Source organism: Parasteatoda tepidariorum, chromosome X1 (assembly GCF_043381705.1).
Source record: "Parasteatoda tepidariorum isolate YZ-2023 chromosome X1, CAS_Ptep_4.0, whole genome shotgun sequence".
Classification (NCBI taxonomy): domain Eukaryota; kingdom Metazoa; phylum Arthropoda; class Arachnida; order Araneae; family Theridiidae; genus Parasteatoda; species Parasteatoda tepidariorum.
This window is the reverse complement of record NC_092214.1, coordinates 51,276,419-51,300,490: the sequence shown is the minus strand read 5'-3', so window position 1 is coordinate 51,300,490 and position 24,072 is coordinate 51,276,419. Positions and strand designations below refer to the sequence as shown.

At 28.9% G+C, this 24,072-nt stretch overlaps 1 protein-coding gene across 1 annotated transcript in view; it reads right to left on the bottom strand.

Moving 5' to 3' along the window:
* Nucleotides 1–24,072, bottom strand: part of LOC107443755 (A disintegrin and metalloproteinase with thrombospondin motifs 9) — a 335,002-nt gene that overhangs the window by 215,225 nt on the left and 95,705 nt on the right. Inside the window, exon 2 of the mRNA XM_043044658.2 lies at nt 21,085–21,386. Coding sequence (XP_042900592.1) covers nt 21,085–21,386 — 302 coding nt within the window. The remainder of the gene's footprint in view (nt 1–21,084; nt 21,387–24,072) is intronic.

The window sequence follows — 24,072 nt, the reverse complement described above, 5'->3', positions numbered from 1 at the left end:
TTATAACAGTATTTGAAGTTTAGAAACATCTAAAATATTTAGATTCATTCAGTCTTTTTTTTCTAAATCATCATAATTAATATTTTAACAAAAACCTATTTTCAAAGCTTGTAATTCTAAAATGGGGCAATTAAAGACTTAAGGGATTACTGTAAATTTTTAAGGTCATTAAATGCTATTACATAATAAAATAGTTTTTAAATATTATAATTTTAAAGGTAAGAAAACGGTTTTGTAGCCTTCTATTTTGCTCTCTTTAAAATCTTATATCTTATGTTCTTGGGAGAAAAAACACACCGTTTTCAATCCATTTTTTCTTCTATCTATAGATCTTTTTCAACATACAGAAATGTTTATTTTCTCAAAACTTCGCTGCTAAGTTTGAGACAATCTTTATATATGCTACTTACAGTATTTTTCCCACAATGCTACCATTTTATTTTAAGAACACTGAAACATATGTCAAATACTGTAACACCTTTGCAAGATTTAGTTTCATACTGAAAAACTAAAGAAAAAAACTTTGCAGCTTAAGGGAATCAACGTCAAGCATCAGAATAAAAAAGTTATTAGAGCATAGTAAGTTGGAAAAAATGGGTTTTAGATTAAAGATTAAAAAGAATTTAATCTCAATTAAACCAACAAATCGCTTTCTAGAGCCCCTTGAAATGGAAAACTTATTTCTTTATAATACTGTCAAAATATTATTTTGAGTATTTGAAATATTTATTGAACCAAAATGACTCCACTTTCATTAACCGCTAATAAAACAAAGACAGTTTGCAAGGTAATTATTTTTTGCATAAAGAGTAAAGAACTATTATTTGTGTTACCTTACAAAATTGAAAAGGAGCAATATTATAACAATTTTTAAAAAATATATAAAATTTTAAAACGGTTATCTTCGATATAGAAACAGACTTTAACAATCTTTATAATACAAATTATTATTTAGTATTGTTTTCTTACTACATTTTTAACACCTTTCTCTAAACGTTAATCAAGTCAAAATATAATTACAATCTTTCATGCCAAAAACTTTATACTTTCTTAACAAAGTTAAACCTAAAATATCAACAGCTTTTAATAAAGATTGTCTACGCTCATGGAATGACATGACAGATAAAAAAGACTTGTCGACAGGCTATTAAAAACACTTTCTTCTTTCCTACATTCAATTGCTATCGTGAACGCTAAGGTAGAAAGAAAATTAGGTTAATTGTCCCTAACAGTGCGAATAATTTTTATTTTCACCTTCTTCTCATTTTCATTTCAAAATAAATATACTCTTCGTATTTATATTGGAGATGAAAAGAAGAAGGGTAGATTTGAAAAAAAAACTTTTTTTATTTCTCTTTTTTTTTCTTCTAATGCGCACTCTTAACTTTTTTTTTCTTTAAAGATCTACTAGAAAACCGAGACTGTTGCTTATTTTAGGCTAAGAAGAAGTTCTAACGGGACCGCCGCAACTTTCATTTGTTTTTTTTATCCCTTATTATTATTTCAGGGATGTTTCTATCTCTTTTTTTACATCTTCTTACGTTTCAGTTCTATCCCTTTCACACACTTTCTTTTTTTATTTTCATTTCGCTGATGTGAGTTTCGTCTCGGATTTAAAGATCATGACATAGTTTACATAAGGAAATGTGCTCTTCCGGGTTAAAAAGAAATAAGTAGGTATGTTTCAGTGGGACACAATATAAAAACATCAAGGTGAAGTTGCCAGAAATTGCACGTTTTTATTCCAAATTGTGATAATGAATTTAAATGAGTCCTTTTTTGAAACAATGTCTACTTTTTATTTTTGATCAAGAAGCTTAATAATTTTTACGAAATGTTCATAGTTATTTAAAGATAAAGTAATATATGATCTTAATACTTTTAATCTTCTCTAAAAATATGAAAACTGGAAATTATAAATTAGCTTTTAAAGCTTAGTTCTTTTCAAATAAATGAGTATTTGTTTTGTTTTTGGTTTTACAAATATTTGCCATTATTTCTCCTTTGATTATAAAGAATACGTAATATTTACTAGCTAATTAAATTTTAAACCTAGGATCAAAAGTTGTTTGCATAATTAATCCTGAAATTTAAAGCAAATATTTATATCTCTTCGTTAAATAATGATGGTTCATACGTGTAATAAAGAGTCTTTATCTTAAACTAATCTTATATTTTAATATGATCGCTTATTAATACTTAATCGAAGTATTTACCTCAGAATTTTTCGATTGAAATGCGAAAACTTTTGTTTTATAATTCAGTACCAAAATTATCAAATTTTCATGACAAAAGCTTAAATAACTGATAAATATTTATGATGTTGATAAAACTTTAAATAACATGAATAGTTTAAACAATAATTTCTATAACCATTGCAACCATTACAATGAAGTACCCTTTAAGGTTTTTAATAATTCAAACATGTTTCTACTTTACTTAACTACTTACACAAACTTTTGTTTAAACTATAGGTTAATCAATATTAAAATTATTAAACGCCAATATGCATAACGTAAAATATAACTAATACCTTTTTTGTTCTAGAAATTAGCGTACTATTAAAATTTTCAGTATGTCCTTACACTAAAAATGGTGGCAACTACTTTACACCTTACTAGTGTAATGAAACACACAGAACTCTTGGATCTAGTGTTCCCTACGCCAATGTTCATTTACGCTATTTGTTGTAAAATAAGCCACCCATTTTGTTATTTGATAACACTAAATTTAATAATCACAATAACAGGAGTGGCACATGAAAGTCAGTAAAGCTATTTTTACAATGCACTGTAAAATAAGAATAATTCATTTAGAATGCATTTATACACTATTTCTTCATTTTAAAATCAGCTTGTAAATCAAACATCCGCTTATCACAAAGAGAATCTTAAAAAGATTTTGAACTGAATAGGGGATAGAAATTTTACATTATGAAATTAGTTAATACAGTTCACAAAAATTTAAAAATAAATCATAATTATCCTCATTAGATAACTAAAACATACTTACGAATTTACAAAGCATTTTTGTTTCAATTGATTTATATCACCGTTGAAAATGACAATGAACTCTCTCCAGCTCATTCCAGATTGGAAACTAAGTACTCGAGATATTGTATTCGATGTTTCCCGAAATTCAGAGCAAGTTAACATTGGTGTTTTTGGAGGTAAAAATAATTTTTGTATGGTGCAAAAGCGTGTACACTTCAATTTTAAGTATTTAGATTTAAATTACACCATTTAAATTGTATATAAAAGCTTGGTTTGGTGCAAATCTGAAGTTTTTGGGCTGTTTAAGATCATATTCAGAGATATATTAGACCACAGTGTTTAAAGTAGGATATGGAAAAAGAGAGAACAAATTATTTGCCAAGTATGTCTCATGCAGAATTGTTCTTATACATTGCATATCATTATAATATTGGAAAATGTTGATATCGTTGGGCCGCATAGTTTGACAATCAATTTTGGTGCAAAATTTTGCAATTTTATAGTTTTGCGCATGTCAATGTAATGCACAGTAATTATTATCTTTGATAATACACATTTCTAAGGTAAGACGTTATAATTAAAAAAATATTAACTATATATTGAAAATTTATAAAAATAAGTGTCATCGACCCAATGAAGGGAACTGGTTGCCTTTATTGGGCCACAAAATTTCTGTGTATAATTAGGTAGCTATTTTATTTCTAAAAAGTATCATCGCAATAAAAATCAGCAAATGAATCGTAATAAAAAGTTTAAAAAATATTAAGAGTTTGTGTGCATAAGTAAGAAAACAAAGCTACAAAATTTTTTTGATCGATTTCTAATCATTTCATATTTTCTTATGAGATTACATTATTAATCAAGAAGGAATAAATTAGTTTTTTTTATCTAATTTAGATTTAATTACTCCTTATGAACTTAAACTTAACCAGATAGAGTGGCATAATTTAGTCATCTCCCAAAATGTAGGCTCGCAAAGTGTATTACTAAACTTCAATATTTCCTCTATTCCCATTCAGAGTATCAGAGGCTTGGTTATTGAAGGCAATAAGCAATCGGTACATAATAAGCTCATGAATTCTGCACCAAAAAAGTAAGCAATCCTTGGTAATGTTATTTAATACGCTTATTAAGCACAGCTTCCAATATTATCAATAACAACTAAAACACTATCAGCGTCTGACTGATATATTTAATTTGGTTACGGAAATGAGAAATTAGTACAAAATCCGTAATTTATTTTACTGGAAATTCGTTTCTACATGAATTACCTTACCGTCAAGTTAAAAATTTTTAAAACTCATGAAGTATACTAACCAGCCAACAAAAAAAGCCTGGTGACAGTGGCTATAAAATAATTAAGATAGCCTAAAGAATAAACCGGTCCCAGAAATGCAACCTTTCCCAAAAACAAATGAAATATTTAATGATAAATTTCATATATTTAAAGTCCTTTAAATAGCTTTATTCACTATGGACTTTCAGCATTTAGTTAATTTACTAGTATACCACATTATTGAAATTTAATTTATTATTTTTACTTTAATAAGGTATCAATTGCAGTGTATCTTACTTAATATTCATTAAGTCTAACCGTTATTTCAACTATCATTCTGAAATTTTCTACGATTCACTAAAAGATGCTTCTTCTGGCTTCACCATTAAAGACTGAGTGTTATGCTCTGAACATTCAAAATAAGCATAAAATAAAAAAAAATCGAGATATCAAGGTGTTCTGGAAATAGTTACAGTTATTTGGCGGTAAGGAATGATGAATATATCCTATTATTGCATTTTTCTAGCAAGGAGACATTTCTGTCAAAGATCATTTCGCCCAAGTACCATATATTTCATTGTAAGACCTAAGCGTTCACAGAAAAAAATTGCTTGTCTTGCATTTTTCAAGTCTTTTCTAGAAATTATTTGAAAATGCCAAAGAATTACCAGCAGTATATTGAAATGAAAATTTTTTCAAAAATGTTTTTTCCTCTATTTTCCGGAATATTTTTATTTCATTTCAAAATAGATTAACTCATTAATCATATGCTTTCATTTCAATGCTTTTTCCATTTGATATCTTTGCTAATCTAATTATAGTATAATACAAGGAGAAAGAAATTCTATTAAAATTATCCTACTCTGTGGTAATGACATTTTTGAAAAAAAAGAAGCATTATTTTGGTTAATAAAACCAAAACATACGATATTTAAATCATTAATTTGACAATTTTTCCGTTTATATGGTAAAAGTTTAAACAAAAATTCCGGTTTTTCAAAATTACAGTTCTATTACCACATATTTAGTAAAAAATACAAAACTAAAAAGTAAATTTAACCGAAGACTCTAAGAAATCATGATGAAATTATCAAAATTTACTACGTTTACTAAATTTGATCACGCTTTATAAAACCAAATTTTATTGTCAATTTTACTAAAATCATTACAAAAGCACTTTGGTTAAAATTACTTAGCTTTTTCCCGTTCCCATAAAGCTAGAAACACGATAAATTTCACCAGATTCTGAAAGTTTTGAACATATATTTTTTCTCAGTGTACCAATTGAAAGTTTTTTATTGTATCTTACCAAAGCAAATTAGAGACCTAAATATTGAACATCTTGATAAACGCGTCACATCAATAAAATGAAACTCTACAGTTTTAGAACTTTTATATGCAATAAGATCTTTTAACCTTAAGGCTGTTCCAGCTTATGATATTAAGATATCAACGCTTTCAAAGCATCGTTAAATTCTCGTTAGTATGGGATAAGTTTTTCAATGCAATCCTTCATTTTATAGCTATATAAAAACGAAACGTTTTTTAAACTTGTATTATTCGTTTTATTTCAGTCTAACCGAAGACATAAGGAGTGGTTTATAAACGTTTATGGCACATAAAAACTGCAAATTCAAAACAGTTCACCAATCTATTAAATAACAACATATTAAGCTATATTTTAATCTCTTTTGAAATACGTTTTACCGAATAGTAATAAAGCAGGGCGTAAGAAGAATCAGTGTCAATGTCAACACCTCCTGACGCACCATTATGAGAAAAAAAACTGATTGGTTGCATAAGAAAAACATAAAACAAAGTGTTTCGACTAATTTATGATTTCACTTCCTTTAATATGGAAAAATTTATTTCATTTTTATCTCCAATAAACAGTTTATTATCCATTTATACTTCTGTACTATGTTCTTTTCATAAAAAATTAAAAACAATTATTAACATAATTTAAAAGAATGAAAATGCGGAGACGTTTCATTACAATGTGTATTCTAAGAGCTTTTGAAATTTACGAACTGACTTACTGGGTAGTAATTTGGCTCTCAGCGTAATTAATTTCCCTTACATTCAACATTTGCAAACAACTCATTTTAAAGGCAAGACATTTTTTTAGTTTAAATAAGGTTTTTGAGTTAAAATAAGGTATTTCTCTGTTAGAAATAATGCCCTCAATTTGTTAATGTCAAGTAAACAGCATTCAACTCTTTAGTTTATATCTAGAATTAAAATGACTCTTAAATGACTCAATCAAATTATAAGAGTATTGAAAACATAATATTTTCAAGTTTATGTCAAGGAAAAAATTTCAATCAGCATTTAGGATTATTAAAAAAATATACATTCAAAAGTGGTAGTGGTTTTTAATTTTTTTACTGAATTTCGCACAAGTTTATTGAACATTTAATAAATGCACTGAGAAAATAAGTCTGGCCATAACTGTCAGAATATGGTAAAAGTTACTGCATTTCTTGCTCTATGGAAACACCAAAAACACCTTTATACTTTGGTAGAATTGACAATTAAATATGGTTTTTATAAATGTGATAAATTTTTGTCAATGTGGTAAAATTTGGTAATTTTATCATGATACTTTAAAGCACAGCATAAAAACCATTTATTCGGTTAAATCTACTTTTCAGTTTTGAAATGTTTACACAATATGTGGTAATAAGAATTATAATTTGAAAACTAACTGTCACAAATTTTAATACGGGTAAAAGTACATTAACTACATGGTGTTTTATTAGAAAATTACAGCAAGGCATGAGAGAAACATCACATATGAAAGTTACTTTCTGATTGTTTTGATCTTAGATATCACAAGATCATTCTCGAAAATTTGCTTGACCAATAAGCTCTTTGTCTCAATAAAAATTGTTTTCCATTCTTTCCACCTCATCACATTTTAATGATTTTAGAATCAATACAAAATGACTCTTCCTAACTATATTATGTGTTTAATGGTAAATAATGACTCTTATTTACTCTCAGAACTCAGCAAGAGTTCTCTTGGATGTTAAGAGCTCTAGCATAGCCTTATAGTTGACCCAGATAGAATTGATAATGTAAAATTTATATTCTGTCCAGTCAAATCATAATGGTGAAATGAAATTGTCTTGTCGTTAATTAACAATATAGTGTCATAATTCTCAATACTGAATATTTTATACTAGTTGGTTTACCCTAGACAAACTAGACAAACGATTTTACCCTTCTTTTTCTTACATTTATAAGTAATGTAATTATCTGTAACTCATCAGTACTATATTAAGTACTACTATTTTAACTTAAAAGCTAAGTATTTAATTACAATCAGGCTTTTTATAGCCCTGCCAATATACACTTATTTTACTGTCAGAATTCTCATAATTAAAGCTTATAATTTTGGAGTAAATATATAAATATCCCCTTTGCTAAATACTACTTAGTCCAATTCCTAGTTCACATATTTCCATCAAGATGAATATTTTCAGATAGTAATGATATCTAAAAACCATTATTTAGGCAGAAAGCAATTTTTTTTAACTTTTAGTTTTTTCAATAACTTTTATTTTTTAAATTAATTGTCTTATATCATTGCATTGTCTTATATCATTGCTTTAAATTAATTGTCTTAATCAAATAATTATTTTCTTATTCTCTATTAACTTTATTGAAATGTTAGGATGAATTAAAATTTCATTGCACTGTCAGCAATAACTCGGAAAAATGGTAAAATAATAATTTATTCGATGGATATTTTAACATATTCAACCAAAGCAGTAAAATAATAATGATAAATATTGTCTTTAAACTGCTTACTATGTGCTTTCACATAATACAGTTAAACAACCAGAATTTTATCAGCGCCTATTAGTCCCAAAGCCACGTTCTTCGAAAGCTGGAAGCGAAAATATTACAAATTCATATTTTGTTTCCATTATCGCATGTCTAACACAACAGCGGGTGCCTAGTAATATTGTAGTAATAACTAGGTGGTGAACACGTTATGAAGCCACTTAGTTTCTTACAACTGGGTAAATACTTTAGCTAAGAGGACTGGCTGAACGGGGGTTCGAGTCCCAACGTCAACATGACATTATTTTTCCTCAATTCCATCAACACATAGGGAGTTTGCCCTATACTATATTACTCTAATTGGTGATCATGGACAATTAAAATACAAAAATATTATTCACTCATAGATAGCAATACCAACAGTTCTCCTTAGAGCAAATAGCCTAGCATTTCTCATCTCACACAATTCAAAAGAGCCGCTAGTTAAACTATTTAAGGTACTTTCCTATTCCATGTTTCGCTTGACGAACCACAACTTAACCACAACCTAACTCCAATGTCGTTGACCTAATAAAATGTTTAGCGTAACCTAACTCAAGTGTCTAGTAAAACTTTCATTTGTACAGTTTTGAAGCTATATGCTTATAGTAAATGATTATAAAGCAGCATAGTTTTGTATTCACGGTTTTCTAAACATACCAGTTGTAAACGGTTTCAATCAAATAAGAGTTAAAAAGAAGTTTCGGTTAAGAGCTTTAATTGTCGGTTAATTGTGTATGGACAGACTGTAGACATCCCGTAATTTTAGAATAAAAATTCCAACAAAATGCAGCAGAATTTTCAAAATATCAGTTTCGAAATAACCAGTCGTCTCATGACGGCAATATTTGCACGATAATATAAATAATAGGAAAATTCTGCCTCACCACTTTTTAAAAACATTTAGTAAATAAAATGTAAATATTTTTTTTGGAAAACGGTTTTCCCTTTAAAAAGAAATAGTTAAGTAAAAGTCAAATTGAATTATTTCTTCAACTGATATAAAAATGATAGGTTCCTCAATTTCTATCACTTTATATTTTCTCAGTGTTTTTTTTTATTCTCTTAAGCTATAAATAAAAGTAAAAACGTAAGAAAAAAAATTTATTTCGCTTTTGTAGTAAGATAAATAATAAAATTTTCTACTCAATTCTAAGGAAAGAAAAATACAAAAAAAGAAAGCTTTATATATGAAACATACAACTTTTAAGACGGAAGCAGACATTTAATACTAATCGAATAAAGTATTTTCTATCCAAATATATATATATATATATATATATATATATATATATATATATATATATATTAATTAAGGGGTTTTAAAGTCTCTTTTAGACAAAAATGCAGAATTTAAAATACTAGCTTTCTCATGGAAGGCCAATATTTTGCAAGCATAAATATTTTAAAATAAAAGATAGACATTAAAATTTTGTTTCAAAGAAGTTTTTTTTTCAGTTTTGCATTAAAAAGCAATATTGAATACAGTAGCTATTTTTATTTGTTTTGGTTTTTAAATTTTTGTGTGAGTAAGAATTCGTATTTTTCATATTTACAAAAACATTGATTATTATTTATACCACCTCATTTTACCAAAACCAAAATTTTCCAAAAAGTAATAATGAATAACTTACTGACTGTAAGATTATTGCTAAAATTATGGCAAAATAACCGGCATCAATCTGTCCATCCACTTAAAGGTGAAGTTTACCGCAAAGAGCATTTTTACATTTACGGTTTTGAAACCGTTTACAATTAGTATGGTTTAAAAAACCGTTTTTCGTTTTCACTCGCTTAAGTAAAATTATATGACTTACAGCGTGTGTACTTTTCTTATCTTTTTTCCAAGAATTCAAAATATATACAGTAATCCCAGCCTCTTCAAAAAACCCTGTACAAGTTATTTAAAGATAAATATCTTGCTCACAACGCGATCTTTAAAAATGACTCAAAAATAGTCAGTCTCAAATTTTTGTTACACCATTAAAACAAACTCATAACTTATAAAAAAGAAGATAATATTTTTCAACTAAAACCTGATCCAAAAGCTATTAATTATAAAAGAAACATACTGTAAACATGAGACCATAGTAAAGACATTACCACAAAAATCGTTAATTAAAAATTTTTAAAGAAAAAAATATTAAAGAAAAAATGAAATAAAATCATACTGAAATTGAAATTTATCACTTTTACTCAGAAAAATATATTTATATAGTTCATTCATAGCAAAAATTTTTATATAAAATTATTTCATCACAATTACTTTACACAAAAATTTGGTTATTTTTCAAATTAACTAGACCTGAAAATATTAAAACCAAATATAAATAATAACAAGGCCCTCAGTCAAAAGTTAATTGAAAATAAGACTTTCATCCTTAAAATGAAAAATATATCTACTTACTTAATTTATTTCAGTTATTTAATATGCCGTATTTTAAAAATAAGAGGCATGAGGGGGATTTAAACGCATTAAACATTTTAATCCCTTTAATATTACGGTTTAGAGAATAATCTTGATTTGTCCTCTGGCCCTTTAAATTCATTGCACAGATTTTCACCGATGTTGTGTTCCAGTCACATTCTAAAGCTACTCTATTTGCAACCAGGGAGAATACAGTAAACGGCTCTTTGAAGTAGAATGACAGGAATTATTCTAGATTATTGTTGTGATAGTTTTAGGTTAGTTTATTGGTAATTTTTTTCATTTTATGGTAAAATCAAAAATATTCCAATCCTTACAATTCTTCCTAAATAAGAAACTAAACAGTGTTGTACCTAAATAGACACAATGCTGTTAGAAACTTTCCAATGAGTTGAACCATATATTAACATTTAAATTTAAAGATCATCAATATTCTGAGAAGTTGACCATACACTGTTAGAACTTTCCTTTTAAAATTATGGTAAAATAAAAAGCCGCAGTCTGCCAATCCAATGAACTCTAAGGTTTATGGTAAAGAAGTTTTTTTACGTCTACGGTTTTTAAAGCAATTGCGGCTAGCATGATTTTAAAACCATAAAAATGCAAATTAATTGGACATTGTAGGAATTAGATTATGTTTTGTTATGCCGTGGTCATTGAAGTTAGGTTGTGGTTCAGTTGTGTTTTGTGAAATGAATGTGGTTTATTTAGTTTATCTGGTTTTACCATCTATCATGTGAAATATTAGACTTTTCCGTGTTAAGCAGCTTTATAGTGCTGCCATCTATGCGTGAATGAAAGTATCGCTTTCTAATAGTCCAGAGTCACAAATTTCGATTATTTTCTTCTTTAAAATAATAAATCCCAATAATAATTTACTAAAAGTTATCCTTTGCATAGAAATATCTTTGAATAAACGAATTTTATTATTGTATGCAAACGTTTTTAAATTCGTTTAAATGTTTCTCGAGATAGGACGAAATATATTAACAGTAAAATTAACATTAAGGGATCTTGAATCATATTTCCCAGATTACGGCTGCGCCTTATATTTTGGGAATCAGAAATCCGAATACGTGTTGGAAAAAGGTATGTTTTTTTCAAAGAAAGTACGGCTTTGTGTCTAATTTCTTAACTTAAAATATCGTCTTCGCTAATTAATTAGCATGCTTGAAGTCACCTTCTCAAACCATTAAGATTGAGTTCTAGAACCCCAAGATCCGATCATTAGATCAAAAGTTATTCAGGGTGATTCATTTAATTTTTTGCGCACTGGCTCAGCCGGACTTTAAATAAAATAAAACGGTTTGTTTAAATATACATATTACTTCTTAAGATTTTATAAAATAATTTTTAAAATCTAATTAAAATTAATTGCTATATATTTTAATATATGTAATAGATTTTATTCATACTAAAATATGAATTTATAATTAACTTTAAAATATTACAGAAACGTTATTTTTTTAATAAATATAATTTTGATTCAGAATTATTGCTTCAAATATATGTTCAAAAATAACAGAAGTGGAGACGATAATCTTGTAACTAGGCACAAAACTTTGTCTAAACTGAATCATCAACTAAGAAAACATGACTAAACACGTTTAAGGAAAAACAGTTATTTTATTTCCTAAATTTCGAATGCACTAAATTTTATTCCTTAAAAAATTTTTTTTAAATGTTATAAAAGCATTTAAGTAAGAGACGGAATATATCAATGTAGTCTCCTTATTTGCCAACACACGACCGTATAGTTAAGAGTTTTTTTCTGGTTGTTACCTCTTTTTTTTTTCCTTACTATATATCTCAAGTTTGTTAAAGACATGCTTTTTAAATACGCGGCATGATTTCAACTAAAATAGTTTAAACTGTTGCTGAAACCTATTAGAAACCATACAAGGCCGCTCCAATATTGGAGAACTGAATTCTAAAATCCTTCATTAATTTTCATCGCCAATTATCGAAATGATAAACGTGCAGAAAGGATATTATATTGACACATGATTGGCAACTTGTGAATACAAATGAATGGATTTTGCAGCTGTTGTCTGTAACATTAAGCACGCTTGGGAAACACGTTTGAATAATGTACTCAAATATATATTAATACATTGGTTTACTTCCGCCTGATTAATAATTAGACTTAAATGGTACATTAATTTTATATGTTATGATATGGTTGCATCTTATTGTATTAGTAAACCACAAGGTAAAACTATCTTCTGTTGGTCAATTAAAAAACTCAGTTTCAAACCATTTTAAACTGCATTTAACGATTGATAATCGTTATTTGTCAAGAATGCATTTCAGATAATCGATACTGATCGATTATTGTAAGACATGTTGTATTTTATATAAATGGAAACAATACTTAGAATATTTTTTCTATATTTTACTATTTATTTTCAAAATTTAATTTCCTGAATAAAACATGGCGCTCAATTTACAAAATTATATTTATTCAAAGTGCATTTAGTTGTTAGTTCAGTATACGTTTTTGAGTCATTTAAAAAACATAAATAAAATGGTTTACTAACTGTTATAAAAAGCGGTCATTTATATGTATTTTTAACAACTAACAGAAAATTTACTTTCTTTATTATGAAACATACAAATCTTATTTTTTGGACATGCAAGAGATTATTTGCTCTCTATTCAACTAGAATAAATTGACAAAACTGATAAAAAAAGTTATGATTAAGTTACGAAGACAAAATCAGCGTAAATCAAACCTTTGGTTCATAATTTGTTTATAGCTTGCCTCAAAATCTCAAGGAGAAGAAAAATTCTGGCAAAATTATCGTACTGTATGGTAACAAAATATCTGGTAATTCTGGTATTAAGAATCTAAGTATACGGTTTTTAAACCATTCATTTGACAGTTTTTCTATTTATCTTGTAATGGTTTACCGGAAATTCTGGTTTTCAAAATTATAGCTCTTATTACTACGCCTTTAGTTAAAAATACGAAACTGAAAAGTAAACGTTACAGAATAAATGATTTTTTTGCCTCGTTTTGGGAAATTAGGATAAAATTACAAAATTTTACTACCCTTACCAAATTTATCCCGATACTTAATTGTTAATTACCAAAATCCTTACGAAAGAGCTTCGGTAAAAATTACTGTGCTTTTTGGTGCTTCTATAAAACTGGAAACACGTTAAATTTTACTATTTTCTGGAAGTATTAACCATAATTTTTCTCATAAATTTTCCATGCGAAATTTTCTTGCTACAAAATATTTTTTTTTTCGTTTTGAAAATACAAAAGTCAACTCAAATAATTTTAATGCCTAACAAGTTTAAATTATTAAATATGTATCAAATCTCACCTAAATTATTTCATGAAGCAAACAGCCACAAAATTAATTAAAAATGATTAAGAAAGATAAAATAAATTTAATTCCCTCATTTACAGCGAATCTATTGTTGCATTATCACACAAAAAATATAAAAATAATTGTAGCTTTCATAAAAGTTTCTATAATTCGAACCTTTGGATCAAATGTCGGTCCTAAAATAAGAAACATTGTTCTTAATGGATTTTTCCTTTTCTTTAAGAATGTCAGAATTGTCTTTATTCCATGAATTCGTGTCCCGCAGAGCTACGAATCATATTTGGGTAGATGATTCAGCAAACGCATCATTCATCACTCGCGGAAACTATTATTTTAGGATATTTCCTTTTTTCATCAGTCTTAACTGAGAATAAAAGTATCACAGTGGGCAATGGTCTGCTTGGAGCCCTTTATTTTTTTATATGAATAATGCAATCATTTTTTTATTAAGCGTCTCTTAGAGTTATTAAAAAACTAAAATGGTTCTAATTATTTATCCTTTAATGTGGGTGAATGTGTTTACAAAAAATTACTTAATCGTTGACATGCATACATTGATTTACATTCTATATGCAGATTATATAGTGAAATTTTGAAAAAATATAGTTAAGTATTTTTATTTATTTATTTACTTATTCTTAATTTAAACAGCAAAATTATTTTAACGTGTTATTACTATATTATTATTCATTTCTTTTAATGAAGTATGATTTTTCATTTAATTTTTCTTCTAGATTTTTAAGGCGAATATCAAAAAAAAAAAATTTCATAGAGCTTTACTATTTAGATGTCTAATACACTGTTAGAATTTTCATTCTAAAATGATGGTAAAATAACGGAAGCAGTTTTCCATCCGATTAACCTAACGGTAAAATACATTTCTTATTTTTCCGTTTTGGAAACCGTTTGCAATTTGTATAGTTATAAGACCACGAATACAACACTATAGGGCTTTTTAGCCATTTTCACTAACATAGTTTCAAACCCATAAAAATGAAATTTAACTGAACATATGAGCTAAGCTTTTCGTTGGGTAATTGGCACTGGAGAGTGCAGGGTACAAATTGGGGAGTGCAAGAGACCAAGAACTCTTCATGTGTTGAACTGAATAGGGGAAATAATGTGGTGTTAACACTGGGACTCGAATCCCAGTTCTGTCGGTCAAAAAACTGACAGATTAGCCTTCTGGGATATAATATACACGCAATTACAAGACACTAAGTGGCTTCATTAGGTGATTTCAGTTGGTGCGATAAAATTCTAGTTGTTTAGCCACATCGTATTGTCGTTAATCGCAGTTTATAAATGGTTTTTCTAACAGCTAACAGTTTGATTACCATTTTATTTATGGTAATTTGACTGTTTTATTTGAAAATGGTAAAATAGCAATTTAATAAATTGTTATTTAACCATTTTTGAGACAAATTTCGAACAGTATAAGTCATCGAACATGCATAAAAAATATTCTGTACAAAGCTGTATCTAAGTGCACAACACCCTGAGAGAGCTGTCGATGTAGCTACACTATCTATATACAATAAACAGAGAAAAAAGATGCTATCTTCTCTCATTTCTGCATTCCTCTAAAATCTGACATTATGTTACATGATATACTTTCTACAGTATATTGCTTTTTTAAAAAGAAAAATCTTAAGGTTTCAGTACCCAAATGTAACACAAGATTCATTTAAACATTCAACATCATATCTACAAAAACGCCATAACTTATAATAAAACTCAAACGTAAAAACACCACTCTAACTGCAAAAAACCTTGAAATCCATTATCTAAGATATCTTTCCATTAAAGTAAACTGTGTATTGAATATGCGTTTTAAAATTATGAACATTTCTACATTTCGTACCTGTGTTATTGATGTTTCGTGATTTTCTTTTTATAGTTTTGCAAATGTTTAAAAACTGTTCCGATTTATTTATAAAAAAATAAACGCGCAAGTATGTAGCAGTGATTCTTGTAATCATTAAGAAAAAACATTTCTGTCAATAAATGCGAAGATTTTGAACACTTTAAAAACATAACGAGTTACGAATTTATAAGTCGAGTATTTTTGTAAAATTATTTAAATTTAAAAAAGTGTTTAATTTCTAATTTCGGAAAATATATTATTGATTGCCAGTCAAGCATTCTTGTAAAACAGCTAAAAACTTATTATTTTACTTCTTATTTACAAATTTACTATCCTTTCTTTACTTTGCGCTTTAAGTACTATAACACCTTTAATAGAAAAAAACAGTAAAAGGAAAATTGGGAAATGGTACCTTGTATCGATATGAGAAAACAGTCAACAATATAGCATTTTGGATTATAATATTAAAAGTTTTTTCGCACCTTTTTTCTGAATGTCAATAAGAAATTACAATGGCGCAAATACATTACATCTTTTTATTCTAAATAAATGTTTCTAAACTAGTCCTTAAGAAACTGTAATTTTTTCTCAGTCCCTCTATTATAAATAAAAAAAATGTGATGGACCAAAGTAAAAATGTATTGGAAGTGCAATTTTTTGGCTGATTTAACAGCAACAGAACAATCTCGATGTTCTTGGGCACGCCTTGGGTTCTTTCATATTATTACCAAGAAAAAATGACTCTTAGTGCAAAGAATACTTCGAAAAAGGAGAAATCCTAAATTCTGTTATGAGAGATTGTTAAAATTTTGAAGATATCGAAATGAGATTCATGTAAATCGTTTTTGAAAGTTTTCCCCTTTTCTGTATTAGAAATTCGATTCAAGGAAAAATGAAAGTGGCTTGAGGCGACAGTAACAAAGTTTTCTGATTCGTAGTTTAAAAAGTAATTGTCACACCGCGATGGTTTTTATAATGATATGGTAAATGCAAGATTTTATTTCACAAAAGGGTGTTGATTTCGAATGCAAAATACTCTCTCAGTGTTAAAAAGTTATTATGGTGAAATCGGCTCATTATCTTAAAAATATTACGATAACTCAATTGCATTTTCCCATTTTTATTTGGTTCAAATACAAATGTTGATAATGTTTTTTCGATTAAAAAATATAGCTTTTTTTCCATACAGGAATTACATGTCATTAATTTTATTTATGAGATAAAATTATTAACAAAAGAAGTTCAAATTTCTATTATATTTATTTTCTTAAACATTATTCCGCGTTTTATTTGTACATTGCTCAGTTTTTAATATTACACACATGTTAATGTCACAGCTGGAAGAATAGAAAAAAAATATTTTAAGAGGAAATAAAATAAGTACTGCTGAGCTGATAATTTTAGTTCTCTTATGATCTTATGAATTAATAACTTATTATATTTTATCTTATAACACTTTCTTTATTCATATATGAATATATAAAGAACAATTTTGTGTCCAAGTGCATCAAAATTGTTCTGTTACAGTTAAATTAGCCAAAAAATTTAAAAATTGCAGTTCCAATAAATTTTTGTTTTAGCCCACAACTTTTTTATTAATAATAGTAAAAATACAGTTTCTTTAGGACTCATTAAGAATCATTTATTTAGGGCAAGAAGAAGTATTTGTGCTACTGTAATTTTTTTATTGATTAAAACATTTGGAAAAAAATTAGAGAAAAAGCTTTTCTTGTAATAATCCAAAAAGTCATATAGTTGATTGTTTTCCTAATGATTGTTTTGAGTAAAAATAGTAGTTTCTTCAAGACTCGTTAAGAATAAAAACATTCTTTACGACTTGTTAAGAATAAAACTCAGGAAAGAAAAGCAATTTATATTCTATTTATAATAACACGTGTTTGTGTAAGCATTAAAAATGAGAGAAAAATACTCTGTTTTGGACGTCATTAGAGTTAAAACTAGAAAATTTTTATATTTCCCCAGTAAATTATGTTGGCATCTAATTGTATTTATTATACAGAACTTTTTCCTAATATAAGAAAAGAACAACTTTGTACAAGAAGCATATTTTAAATTTTTACCACATATTATAATTGAAACTGTAGTTTAGTGCAGTAAACTACAATAGACACATAATATGAATGGTGCGAATGTTTATATTCTTTTTTAAATTATGCTATTTTTTACATGAACTTCACCTTTAAAACGTTTCAGTAATACTACAAATGCTATATGTCTAGTCATATTTTAAATTAGAATTCTAGAAAATTTGATTTCACTTTAATTTTTATTGCAATAAAATGTTTTTTTTAAACCTGTCAAAAAATATGATTCTCTAATTTCAATTTTAATGTAAATGAGGTAAATTTATTTAGTTCCATGACATATTTTCTAAGAAATTTTTACCTCCAAACTAATAAAAAAGACTTTTAAACTCAAGAAAAAATAAAGCTTCGTAACTAAGTGTTAATCATATTAAAATTATTTTTAACATAAAAACAGTAGATGGATGTGAATTAAGACTTTAATTGGATATAGATAAAGAACATTAAAATTATTTTTATTAAAACAAAATTATAATTATATCCAATCTGACTGAATGAAAAATATTATACATAAAGCTAGTTATCTACAAAAAAATTAGTTAAAAAGTTAGTTTGGTTGTAAAGTGGAGCAAACTTTATTTTAAACTAAACCTCTAAATATATATTGATTACAAAGCAACTTTAACGTAAAATTTCACATAAAGTGCCATTTTTAGATAGGTAATTTAATAATTCAAATACAATTCGAATCATCATTTTTGTTTCTTAATAATACATTCACTAAAACATGGTTTAAACAGGTGTTTTATAAGATTTCTTTTTACTTCATATTATAAATTAAATTAATCTTTCAAAAAAACAAGCTCAGTGTTAAGTTTTGTTTCAACCTCATTTACTTCTAATTTAGTGAATCCTTGATTATAGAACAAAATTTCCATCAAATTTGAATAATGAGTAGATTTCAATAAATCGAGACAACCCTATGGCGTAAACTATGTGCATATCTGCGAATAAATTTCCGATCTTAAGCTGAAATTATGCGAATAAATTTAGACTATTTATATTTGCACCTGCTTCTAGGGGATCGGAACTCGTCACAGGTGTATGAGCAATTTGATAGGAAAGATTCCAAATAATTTCGAAATATTTCGATTCCCCTGATAAGTCTCATTATTTCAAGGGTGACATGCATAGTGCACCTGAGAGTTGCAGAATTGCTTCGTTAATTTTTTTTATCCTTGTTTCACAAAGTTTGAATATGATCTGAAAAACAAGGAAAAGTTTGTGAAAATCATGAAGTAAGAGTTTGATTTCTTAAGGAATTCAATTCATTAAAAGATCATAAAACGTTAATAAGGTATCAGAGGTTGAATAAAAATGTTCACGTGCGGTTATTGGGAGGTCATAAAAATCTTATTTAATGGTATTCATTTATAATGCTGCATTATGTATACGCAATTTTAAATGAGAAAAAAAATATAAAAAAGAAATAAAATTTTCGAAGACACATAGTGAAAATGAAATGGATCCGGTCATTTGCCTGACACTCGGTTTTTGCCCGATAACTCAAATGCCAAATTCTGTTTTCCCGCCAGCTTAGATGCCCGACAGATTCGTTTGTCCGACAACTCATTTTCGCAACATATGAACTAAATTTGCCCAACAATTTATTTTCCAGACATGTACATTTTCCCGACATTTTATTTTCCGGACTCACTGTGAAATATTCCGGATCAAACTACGGCAAAAACTGCTGGGACCCTGAAGGCATTCATTCCCGTTCCGTTCATTTTACCGTAAAATCCTTTTTAGCCGTAAAATTTTGTGCCCTTATTTTCTCTTTAATGCTTTTTAACTACAGTTATTCTGTGATTTTGCAGTAAATATTACTGTTTATAAAAATTACTCTATATAAGATTTTTTCTTCTGTAAAATTTTAGTGTAAAAATGGATTTTACGATAAAAAGTACTTGCACCCTGAGTGCCGGTACTTCTTACCGTAATTCGTTCCAGAATTTTTCACATTACAGGTATGTTTGCCCTACAGGGCTGACATGTGAGGGAAATTAATATAATATTTCTCTGTTGGCAACCATTTAACCTTTTTAATGAGATTGAGTTACTTATGGTAAGTAATGACTGTTAATGCAGCAACAATTTATTTAGTAAACCTTTCTCTCTGCTTTGCAAAGGACTTGGGGCCTTTCAAAATTATAGTTAACTCCGATTTGCATTAAAGGGTTTTTATTTTTATTTTTTATTTTTTTTCAGGTGCTTGCTTTTTTTTCTTTTTTATTAATGTTTTTATTGTTTTTATTCTCTTTGTTTCTTTTTATTATTTTTATTATTTTTGTTTCATAATTATTTTAAATTCGTTTTTTTCTTCTTAATTTTTTCATGCTTTTTTAAACATTTTTACTGGGTTTTTTCGAAAAAAATAAGCTGTTGGGTAAACGAACCTGTAGGGCAAATGGTGCAGGGCAATCAATTTGTCGGGGATCCGAGGGTCAGGGAAATGCACCGAACCTGAACAAAATTGGATTATATTTTACGCAGACTAAGTCCTTTATGATTATTTTAAAACAAATCCCCTTAAGAAACTGAAATTCAGACTTTAAATTAGTTTCCATGAATTTAAAATACTTTAAGAAAAATAATGAGCTCAAGAGACACTGCGTGTGTTCAACAACTATTTAGATAAAAATATTTTCATCCATATTATTGCATTTTAGTTTTATTTTAAATTAATAAGAAATTAGGAATTGAAACAAAAAACAAGAAATGAAACTGTTTCTCAAATGAATAAATGATATTCCTTGTATTAAATAACACTATCAGAATATTTAAAAATTCATTTTTGCTTAAATGTTCATAAAATCTACCATATTATCATCGAAAATTTTTTTTTAATATTTTTAAATTTAAGTCCTTATAAATGTATAAATAATTTAACTAGATTCCCGAAAAACTGATTTTGTTAGCATAGTAAGTTTTTTTTTTTAATTTCTCTACCAGGTAAATTTCCTTAGCAGATCTTTAGCAGGTAAATTAAAATTTGTTGGTGTATTGGTAATATTTTGCTTGCTGTAAGCCTTCCAAACCCCGGAAGGAATTGTAGTCCCTTTACAATATTTCTTGTTTGGTTTTTGGATGAAGCAAACCTTACATTTTATAGATTTTGTTTTACAATTTTAACAATAAGATTATAATAATAATGATTTCTTGAATATATTTGAATATATTCACTCAATTTTTATATAAATATTTAAAAATTTACTGAAAAAACAGAAATTTATTACTTACCACACCATGGCATAAGCTTAACATAACTGATGAGCTTGGATCGCCGGATACATATCCTTTATAAAAACAGTTTTTAAAGCTTGAAGGTTTACGAATTATTAAGGAAGAATTCAATTCTCCCTCATTTACAGTCATAATGTTAAAAATAGGAGATAATAAGCCTTCGGCGGGATTAACTCGTATATTGAATGTTTCATTGAAAGCTGTAAATGTATAAGATAAAAATCCTAAATTGTCCAATCTATTCAATTTCTTTACTTGCTTCAGTTGTACAATTTCACTTTTTTGTTGGCGAGCAGCACCTGAAATTATTAAAAAAAACATAAATTTAGATATTAAGGAAACATCAAAAAATTATTATAGTTTAATAAGTGCTTTATTTAAATATGAGATATATAATTGGCAACTTTTAATGTTATGATAAATTTTTTTTCCGATAAAGCCTTGATAAAATGCAACGGAAAAACTTCATTTGGAATAACGTTATTATGAACCGCTTTACCAACTATATCAAAATGCCTGTTACAACATTAAGAGTTTGGACATCCTAGAATGAACAGGAGAAGAAAGCAATAACAATGTAGTAAGCTCTATTTTACATAAATACTGATACTTATAGTAGTTTCAACAATATTTTCAGTCTTCAATAAACAGCAAATGTAATCTTAACTAATAGTCCCACGTAAGATTCATTGTTTATCAAATGGTGATACAATGCTACACATTTCCAATAAATATTCTAATATGCAATCTAATGCTGAACATTTTTTACGATATTTTAATGTTGATACATTTACTTCGCAAAACCTTATCAACGCAGTCAAACTTAGTGTAAATCCGAACAACCTCATTCAGATTATCGTTGTACTGATAGTTAAGGTACTAAAAGGTAAGGTAAAAAACAACGTAAAGAGTACAAGTGAACGAAATAAAACAGGTGATCGTTTCAAAACTATACAAAAGTAGTGAAGAGGAGAGTTATGTATAGTGTGCTTCGCCTTCTCGATACTGATGAAGGTACTTTTATATAGTTTTGAAACGATCACCTGTTTTATTTGATAGTATTTAAGCGATGTAGTACTTAAGCGATGTAGTGATCAGGCGATATCTGTTTCATAAATTTGTTCATTTGTGTTTATTACGCTGATGTTTTTTTCTTTTTTTTCTTATTTTAAATTTTATACAGTCTGTAAAAATTTCATATAGTAATCTTCAATAGTTAACAGATGGGCCATTTCGAAGTTAATATTTACAGGAAAAGAATCTCTTTCCTTTCCTGATAATAGAAAAGATATACGCATATATTTTTTTTCCAATTATTCATAATTGAGCCGTGATGGCCCAAGGGATAGAGCACTAGTCTGCCAGTGAGGTTACCCGGATTCGAATCCCAGCAGATGGCAGGTGGATACGAATTCCGCACCCGTCTCGCACTGACAGCAGTGCTGACGTGAAATATCCTCAATGGTAGACGGATCATAGGTTGGAGTGCCCTTGCCGTGAGGCTAATCGTGGGAGGTTTCCGCGCCCATGAGGTTACCCGGATTCGAATTCCAGCAGATGGCAGGTGGATACAAATTCCGCACCCGTCTCGCAATGACAGCAGTGCTGACGTGAAATATCCTCAATGGTAGACGGATCAGGGGTTGGAGTGCCCTTGCCGTGAGGCTAATCGTGGGAAGTTTCCGTGCCAATGAGGTTACCCGGATTCGAATCCCAGCAGATGGCAGGTGGATACGAATTCCGCACCCGTCTCGCAATGACAGCAGTGCTGACGTGAAATATCCTCAATGGTAGACGGATCATGGGTTGGAGTGCCCTTGCCGTGAGGCTAATCGTGGGAGGTTTCCGTGCCCATGAGGTTACCCGGATTCAAATCCCAGCAGATGGCAAGTGGATACGAATTCCGCACTCGTCTCGCACTGACAGCAGTGCTGACGTGAAATATCCTCAATGGTAGACGGATCATAGGTTGGAGTGCCCTTGCCGTGAGGCTAATCGTGGGAGGTTTCCGCGCCCATGAGGTTACCCGGATTCGAATTCCAGCAGATGGCAGGTGGATACAAATTCCGCACCCGTCTCGCAATGACAGCAGTGCTGACGTGAAATATCCTCAATGGTAGACGGATCAGGGGTTGGAGTGCCCTTGCCGTGAGGCTAATCGTGGGAAGTTTCCGTGCCAATGAGGTTACCCGGATTCGAATCCCAGCAGATGGCAGGTGGATACGAATTCCGCACCCGTCTCGCAATGACAGCAGTGCTGACGTGAAATATCCTCAATGGTAGACGGATCAGGGGTTGGAGTGCCCTTGCCGTGAGGCTAATCGTGGGAAGTTTCCGTGCCAATGAGGTTACCCGGATTCGAATCCCAGCAGATGGCAGGTGGATACAAATTCCGCACCCGTCTCGCAATGACAGCAGTGCTGACGTGAAATATCCTCAATGGTAGACGGATCAGGGGTTGGAGTGCCCTTGCCGTGAGGCTAATCGTGGGAAGTTTCCGTGCCAATGAGGTTACCCGGATTCGAATCCCAGCAGATGGCAGGTGGATACGAATTCCGCACCCGTCTCGCAATGACAGCAGTGCTGACGTGAAATATCCTCAATGGTAGACGGATCATGGGTTGGAGTGCCCTTGCCGTGAGGCTAATCGTGGGAGGTTTCCGTTGTTTTCCTCTCCATGTAACGCAAATGTAGTTTAGATCCATCAAAAAGTCCTCCAAGAAAACAAATTTCTCCTAATACTTTTTCCAGGAGTTCCTTTATCATCAGTATTGGGTTCAAAATTACAAGGTTACAGAATTAAACATTGGTAGTCGTAAACTCAAAACTGGGTCGGCTGTGCAACAACGGTTATAAAATAAAATAAAAATTATTAATAATTGAAAAAGAAGTTGAAAAATTGAAGAGGACATCAGGAAAACTTTTAATCTACAACAGTACTGGAATTACATTGATTTTAATAATTAATGGTAAGTAGAGGTATTT